Genomic DNA, 8,814 nt, shown 5'->3' on the forward strand with positions numbered 1-8,814 from the left:
ATTTTTAGTCATATCATGATTTTTTTTTCTCTATTGGTTGCTATGACGAGTGTGAGTACCGTAATTGTAATTAAACGAACTGATACCCACCCATCCCGCAACGCGCGGATTTAATAACACTAGTTATTTAAAAAATACCCTTTAAACATATGATATACACTTAAAGAGTGATGATTTCTGAAGTATTTTATTGGTTGATTGTCACCTATTAACTTTTAACTTTTTAACAATCTATCAAACGAAACTCAGATCAAGACTCATATAGAAAGAAGAGGAGAAAATGATACAAATCCATATATTTAAAATCCATGAACAGAAATTATAAAATCTCAAAACTTAAAAAAAAATAAAATATTTAATAACCATGAAAAGAGGCATGTGAAAGTTAAAACAGCTCAAGAGGTCATCTCATCTGGAACCGGGTCGGTTTTGTTAGTTGAGGGCGGGTCGACATCCATTTGATCCGACTTAGGTGGATGGTTCCCGGGTTGTTCTTCATCCATAGGTTGGGTGGCAGACTCCGTTTGAGCCACGTCATTCACCACTGGCGGTGCAGTGGTTGTTTCGTTTGTTGCTGATGGTTTGGCGGCAGTTTGATCTGTTGCTGGCGGTGGAGTGATTGTGTTGCTGGTGGTAGCCGGTGGTTCGAGATTCGGGTTGGCGGTTTTGTATTCGGACAAAAGATCCATGAACTCGTTCAGCAGCCGTTGTACTTTTCGGTTTGATGCCATTGCTGGAAGAATATCTTCCCTCAGTAGTTTATGCTTTTTCATTCCCTGTATAATCCACATGGTAAAATTTTAATTAGTCAACATAATCATATGAATTAGGGCTGCAAACGAACCGAACGAACACGAACAAGACTTTATTCGTGTTCGTTTGTTAAGTAATATATGTGTTCACGTGTTCGTTTGTTAAGTATAGGCAACGTATGAAAACGAACGTTGATGAACAGAATATATAATACACTAACACTTATTAAAGATTTTAATTGTCGGGATTTTTAAATATTCAAATAATATATAAACACTAATGAACTATCCAACACAACCAAACATAAACGAACAGTTACCGAATGTTCACGAACATAAATGAACGAACGCGGCCTCTGTTCATATTCGTTCATTTAACTAAACAAACGAAATTTCTTGTTCGTGTTTACTTGTTTATTTTGTTTAATAAACGAACGAACACAAACGAACTTCTTGTTGAACAGTTCACGAACTGTTCGCTGAACATTTGGTTCATTTGCAGCCCTAATATAAATATTATTAAATTTTAAGAAATACAGAGAGAAACCTACAAGAACACAAGGATCCCATGTGGGATTACTTGCATCAGAAGCAACGGTTTCTGCCATCCCTGTTGGCGGTCCGAGAAAATTTTCACACACTTCACGCAGTCGAGCCTCATCAGCTTCTCTGCAAATTCAAAAACAATTTAGCTACAAATGTTTTTATACAAATTTATCTGAAAAATTATAGAAAAAAAACAAACCTAGCGAGAAAACGTATATATGAAAGGAGACATTGTCGATACTCATTTGGAGACTTCAACGACAACGCAGACGCTAATTGGGCTTCTAAGTGGGCCCGTGTCTGCACTCCATCATCGGTCACTCTGCAACCCAACAGTTAGTCAAACGCCCTCCAACAATAACAAAATCAAAATTCTTGTGCTTTGAAAATGTAATGCAAACGAACCTGCTCCAGCCGGGCTTTCGGGCCAAAAATTTGCGCACATCAACTTGCAAGGCTGCCAGCTCACCATTTTGCGGAAACCCTAAAGTAAACGAGCTGGCGAAATTAGAAGCCGGGAAGCAATCATCTGCAACACGTAGCCAACACATGAGATTCATATCGAACATGAAGGCATGACGTGTGGCAAGTGTAACGAGCGGAGATCCGGACTTTGATAACTTTGCGGATATTACTTTAACAGACCCTGAAAATAATAAATGATGCATTAAGCCTATAGGCATGAAAATCATACAAAAACTTAAGAGTAAAAATGCCATTTTCATCCCTGAGGTTTGGCCGGTTTTGCGACTTTCGTCCAAATGTTTGTTTTTCCGCATCTAAAAGGTTTGAAATCTTGCCATTTTCATTCTGCTCGTTAACTCCATCCATTTTTCTCCGTTAATTCAGGGGTATTTCCGTCTTTTTTGTTAACTGAATTGCTCTTTAAGTTAACAAAAAAGACGGAAATACCCCTGAATTAACGGAGAAAAATGGATGGAGTTAACGAGCAGAATGAAAATGGCAAGATTTCAAACCTTTTAGATCCAGATGCGGAAAAACAAACCTTTGGACGAAAGTCGCAAAATTGGCCAAACCTCAAGGACGAAAGTGGCATTTCATTCAAAATATAATTTTCGACTATTTTGTTACCGGTTGATTTTGGATCTGAATTCATAAGTGATGCTAATGAATCATGAAGTATGCATTTTCGGTTGAAAAGGTCCCACACATATAACGACCCTTTTCTTGTGACGAGTAACAATTTCCAAGAATCGTCACAATCGATGAACACCGGGGTGGACCCCATCATCATAGTCGGCATTGATCTTCTCCCGCATTTTGTGTAAACCTTTTTAAAATAAAACATTAATCATGAGTACTTAACGGGTGCTTACATTTGCGTTTCGAAACAGAATATTCTGGAACGGGAATACTAACCTGCAGGGATCCATCTTCACACCCGACGGCCCAAAAATTGGTATTTCCGGCCAAAACCGTAACGTTGCACGAGATCCGGTCAGACCAAAGAGTTTGACCGTTTCTCGTGCAAGAAATTTCTGTTTCTTTCATCAAAAACGTACTCCCGACCCCAATAATGTCATTGGCTGCATGTTCCTTAGGACGAGCTTCCAAACAAACATGTGTATCACCTTCTTTATTATCAAAAACCCTAATCGAAAGGGGTTTAAAAGAACCCGAAGAACTCTTTAGACCTCCGATTTGTTCAACGTTTATATTTCCATCTTTATCAGCAGAAACCGGAACCTTTTCGATTATTAAACTCTCACTAACAGTAGCTCGAGAAGACACGCCTGCAACCATTGCCTTCTTAGTAGGCGGGCCCTCACGAAACGCTAAATCACCGTTCTCAGTTGACTTCATGGAAAAGTCAACATTTTGGGATTGTGAAACTGTTGATGTGTTTAGGTTTATGTTTTCTCCTTGAGCAGGAACTCTAACAGCTTCCGGAATGATCCGTTTCCGACCGTCAGGTCGTCGGTATTCTCTTTGTTTTACAGGACTAGACACACGAGGAGCTTGAGTTACGGTTTTATTCGATGTATTGTCAACGACTCCTACCGTATTTTTACCAAGATCGGGTAACGGGTCAACCTTTGATGCGATATCTAAACTAGACGATTTCATGGTGGAAGGAGTATTATTATTTGCGACAGGTGCAGTAACCTTTTTAGAAGCGGCTTCTAGAAGCAACTGTGCGGGACTTTCCGCTAAATTTGCTTGCCGACCCCTAACGTCGCCGTAACGGCTTTTTTTCAATTCTTCGAGTTCCACATCACTTAACCTATGACCGATTTCTTTTACCTCAAAGTGAAAAGTAGCAACAGTCCCGTCTAAAGAACAAGCAAATAACGAATACCCATCGGGACTCCTGATAAAAACAAATGAACAAGAACAAGATTAAATTTAAAAACCGAAAAACGAAAACCTAAACTTGTTTATGTTCAAGATTTACGTTCAAGATTTACCATGACAAGTCAACAACGCTTTGAGTAAAGAAATGTTTAGCAACAAAAAGGGGGCGGGCACTTGCAGTAGTCCAAACGGTAATGGTACGATCTTGACTTCCGATAGCGATAACATTGTACGGTTGCGATTCTTTCCCACTGTTCTTTGATGACCCGTTAGCCCAACCCGCGGAAGCACCTTTTGCTTCATGGGTATTTGTCGGGTTTCTTTTAAACATCGAATGATTAAACTTTACCACAATTATCGGGGCATTGTGCCCTAAAAAGTCAAAGGTAGCAGTCCATTCTCCTCGCTCTAGAACCGGTGCCGAATGTCTCGGTTTTTGGAACCCGTGCGTTGTTGTTATAAAATGGCCACACGGTGACCACCCAAGCCGCCTGAAGAAAGTAGATCCAAGCTGGAAGAGACAATAAAATATGATTTTAGTATTTTGGAGAAGAGTAAAATGTCATTTTTGTCCCTGAGGTTTGGTCAGTTTTGCGACGTTCGTCCAAAGGTTTGTTTTTCCTCATCTGGATCCAAAAGGTTTAAAATCTTGCCATTTTTCATCCGGCTCGTTAACTCCATCCATTTTTCTCCATTAATTCAGGTGTATTTTCGTCCTTTTTGTTAACCTAAAGAGCAATTCGGTTTGGGCTTTTTCACTTTATGTAAAAAGACCGAATTGCCTTTTAAGTTAACAAAAAAGACAGAAATACCCATGACTAAACGAAGAAAAGTGAATGGAGTTAACGAGCCGGACGAAAATGGCAAGATTTCACACCTTTTGGATCCAGATGCGAATAAACAAACCTTTGGACCAAAGTCGCAAAATTAGTCAAACCTCAGGGACGAAAATGACATTTTACTCTTTGGAGAAAAATGTTTGTGCCAACCCGACCCGTTTTGAAATGTTACCGGACCAGCCCATTTCACCACATCACTCTAATTGAAATACATACTGATTTTGTCCAGTGTCCATCTGTCCTATGTGCGAGGCTCCAGTCTGACGTTCGCCAGATGATTACGGTTTTGTCATCCGACTGACTTGCTATAAAGGAACCGATGGGGTCCCACGTTACCCCTTTGACGAGACTCGAATGCCCCCGTAAAACCGCTGTGCAGATACCGTTGCTCACATCCCAAATATGAATCGTGTTATCCAAACTTCCGCTAGCCAATGTTGAATCATCCGGAGACCAATTTAGATCCACCTACACTAAGCACAAGAACAAATAACTCAATGATTAGATCTTACATTAAAGTTAAAGAAAAGCGTTACGTTTAACTCATATGAAGTTGTTATGAAATATGACAATTACCACGTCAGCTGTATGACCTCGCAATGTGAAGGCGATTTTCCAGTTTTCAACATCGGGTGCTTCACCGCTACCGAATTCAGTGGTTCCAGAACCGGGTTTTCTCTCGTGGATTTGAATGACTTGATCGTCTGACCCGGACGCGATATACCGGCCGTGTTTGGCCCACCTAACGCAATTGACTGACCCGAAATGATCACGAAGAGTAGCAAGAAGTTCTAGTTTTGGTTTATCTGGGTCCAAATGCAAGACCTTGTGAACGTACTTCATGTTCCAAATCCGTACCTACATGATGAGCATACGTTACGACCGTTTCTGTATTCAAACAAAACGCCAAAACAATAACTAAAACTCCGAAAAAAGTAGCTGTAACACAACAAGGTATTCTCACATTTATAAAATTCATGTATAAAGAAATGAAAATTAGATTCTTTATGCCCTGTATGCGATCATTTTAATTAGGGATCAAAGTCTCACAAACTACCTTCATACTATTGCAAATTATCTTCAAACCCTAGAAATCCAAACAAAAATCGAAACTTTCTTGGCAAAACAGCATTAAAAAAACAAGAAATCGAAAACCCGTTAACATTAACACCTTGTGATCACCACCGCGTAACCATAACACGACAATGTATTCTCGCATTTAAAGTTTAACGCCACACTTACAAAATTCATGTGTAAAGACATGAAAATTAGGTTATTTACGACGTAAACCAACTTTCTAGCAGAGATTAGTTCACAAAATTGTAAATAAATTAGTTTCTTGAAGGCACAATTTATGCCCTAATTGTGGTTAATTGAATTAGGGATCAAATTCTCCTAAATTACTTTCATATAACATTTCAAGAAATTAACTGAATTCAACTTAAATCAACTACAAGAACATCACACCATCACAATTTACCCTCAAAACCCTAGAAATTCAACCAAAAATCAAAACTTTTTTTTTCCCAAACCAACACTAAAAATTCAAGAAACCAAAAACCCAATAACCATTAACAACAATACCTTATGATCACCACCGCCAGTGGCAAATCGAAGCCCCCCAGGTTGAATATCAATCGAAAAGATTTGCATTCCTTCATGTTGAACCCAAATTGGCTTTTCTGCAATCATCTTGAAATAAATTGGTCTTCAAACAAAACCCAAATGAGGTTGATTAACAGGTACCATGATACGAAAAGTGTACGCAAGATTGAACAAGAACAAAAGCCCAGAAAAACCCTCGTCTGAATTGAAAAACTGAATAATAATAAAGTAATAAACCCCCTTTTCGAATTTTTGGTGCCCTTTTTTTTATTTTTGAGAAAAACCCTAGTGATGCGGGTGCTTCCGAACTAATTGTTGTTGTTTTAAAAGTGGGGTAATTTGATGGTATATGAGATGAGAATCCACTATGAAAAGAAGTGTATGGGGTCAATTATGGAAATAGTCCCTAAACTCTTCCAAATCAACATACTTTGGAGATTTTATTGGAGTTATGTTCGGTTTTCGTTTATGAGGTTTGGCTATTTTAGTAACTTGTCGTATTGTGATATGCGTTTTCATGTTTTTTAGCGTTTTTTGTTTCGGGTGATGATTATGTTAGATTGTTCTGTTAACTGTAAGGATATTTTACTTATCATACACGTAACGGACTATTTATGTAAATTTATAATTTATTTAACAAGAATTACTTAAATCATAAAAAGGTATAAAATATATATTATAAAACCAACACATCTTCTATTTATGTAATTTTACTTTTGTTCATTTTTTACTTTGTTTATTGTTATTTTTGTTTTATATGACAGATATTTATTGTGGTTTTTAGCAAGTTTTTACGACGATTTTCAACAAGTTTTCTTCAAGTAAAAGTTTTAGAAATCATTGCAGACTAGGCCTCCTTTCTTGTTCCCCAGCTTTAAAACGCTCAATGAGTCTAGGTATTGAATGTGGCAACGGGATTACATGTGTTTTATCGTAGAATAAACACAAAAGCAAGAACAAACTTAGGCCATGTATAGTCATAAAGCCCCTTTGTGGGCGTTATGCGACACGTGTCGTGCCACGTCACACAGGGGCTTTATGGGGCGTTATGCCACTAGAGCCCGTAGTCATAAAGCCCCTACCTCATCATAACCAAAGTGTAAATGCAAGGACCAAAGTGTAAAATGCAGGGACCAAAGTGGAAAATGCAGAACAATCAAAACGCCGTGAAATATCTCGCGCCCTCCCCCCATTTTTGAAACATAGCGCCGATTGTTTTCGTGTTCCGGGCGTTTTGGCGGCGGTATGTGGGGGCATACCGCCCCACTACGTATAACCTTAAGCATAGCACAAAACGAAACCTATACCTAAGCCCTTAAGCCCTAAAACCCTAAAACCCTCAAATCACAATACCAAACCTCAAACCCGAAACCTCTCATAACCAGGACTGAAATTTACTAGTTGATCCACATGGTGAATCATATTAAAATCATACAACATCTTACATATAAAAAGGTTACATGCAATCAAATGAAATTACTATTTAAACCCCTTTCTATCTTTCATCTAATAAATAAAAATAATTGTCCAAATGGCATGTTTTAAGCACTTTTGTTATCTCACATGTTTAAGCGCTTTTCTTCGTATCACATGTTTTAAGCATCCTTTTTAAGTTTTAGGAAAATAAGGATGGCCTAATATATATTTGGATGCATGTCGTGGTGTGGTTGAAAGTTTTATTGTTTATGAAAATTAAAAAACTTATTAAGAAAATCATCATAAACATTAATTGTGAACAATGATTAAGTATTTGATTTTTTAAAAATTTCAAACGTAGCAACATATATAAGGGATGTATAGCACAAATTATATACATATTAAAAATGAAACGCAATGAACAGTAATGGAGGGTATTTTTGTAAATTCATTTTATAACAGGCATTGTCACATATCCAAACCGCCCCTTCCCCATTGTTCAAAAACCCACCGCAGCAAAGGGGAGAGAGACTGCATACGGCACAGGAGAGAGAGAAAGAACGGACAAGATCTGGTGGGCGCTGATCAAGATGATGATGGTGGATTCGAGGTAACAGTGAGGGTTTACAAGCGAGAGGAACACCGACCACCTGATCTAGTTAATATTAAAATATAAAGTTCAAACTTTATTTTTTTAGTGTGTTAATTAAATAAAAACTACATATTTCCATGTTAAACTGATTTCCACTTTTATAGGTAATAACTAATTTTTAAATTATGATTTTTTTTTTCTGGTAATAAAAAAACGATAAAAGAAAAATAAACAATAAATTTAATGAAAGTAAATTCCATAATTGATATGTTTACCAATAAAATATAATTTAGTTATTAATTCTTAAGTTAATTTTTTTAAATTATTGTTATATTTAATAATAATAAAAATGGAAAATGGAAAATAAACAATTAATTCAATGAAAATAAATTTAATAATTATAAATGTTAAATATATGCTTACCAATTTTAGTTGTAAAAAACATTAGTGGTTGCGAAAAAAAAAATATTAGGACATCCTTATTTGCCTAAAACTTTAAAGTGGTGCTTAAAACATATCATGTGGACTACTATTTTTATTTAACTAGATTTACCATCCGTCGTAATACGGTGGGGGCATAAAACGATGCTGAATAGCTCCAATGCTACAACATCGCCAGCAACAACTAATACTGAAGTTACGGTTTGTTAATGCGAAGAAATTAGACTGCAACGTAAAATATAAAAAATAATAATTAAGTCGATTTAGGACCTCGCACGTTGTAACAAACATGTCAAAGAGGGAAAAG

General features: G+C 37.1%; 1 protein-coding gene across 1 annotated transcript; it reads right to left on the minus strand.

Annotated features, from left to right (window-relative positions):
• Window positions 1-237: 237 nt before the first annotated feature.
• LOC110898095 (protein HIRA) lies at window positions 238-6,379 on the minus strand. The gene is made up of 10 exons (XM_022144827.2): window positions 6,038-6,379; window positions 5,030-5,311; window positions 4,670-4,921; window positions 3,728-4,125; window positions 2,679-3,630; window positions 2,391-2,589; window positions 1,704-1,944; window positions 1,498-1,620; window positions 1,304-1,421; window positions 238-776 (listed from the first exon to the last, which is right to left on the minus strand). The coding sequence occupies exons 1-10, from the start codon at window positions 6,143-6,145 to the stop codon at window positions 396-398; spliced, it is 3,054 nt and encodes a 1,017-aa protein (XP_022000519.1). The 5' UTR covers window positions 6,146-6,379; the 3' UTR covers window positions 238-395.
• Between the last annotated feature and the right edge of the window lie 2,435 nt (window positions 6,380-8,814).

The sequence above is a fragment of the Helianthus annuus genome, chromosome 13 (assembly GCF_002127325.2).
Source record: "Helianthus annuus cultivar XRQ/B chromosome 13, HanXRQr2.0-SUNRISE, whole genome shotgun sequence".
Lineage (NCBI taxonomy): Eukaryota > Viridiplantae > Streptophyta > Magnoliopsida > Asterales > Asteraceae > Helianthus > Helianthus annuus.

Coding starts and splice junctions, on each gene's coding strand:
- LOC110898095 (XM_022144827.2), bottom strand. CDS start 6,145: ATGATTGCAGAAAAGCCAATTTGGGTTCAACATGAAGGAATGCAAATC. Junction 5,312..6,037: donor CTGGCGGTGGTGATCATAAG/GTATTGTTGTTA, acceptor CTCATCATGTAG/GTACGGATTTGGAACATGAA. Junction 2,590..2,678: donor GTGAAGATGGATCCCTGCAG/GTTAGTATTCCC, acceptor TATTTTAAAAAG/GTTTACACAAAATGCGGGAG.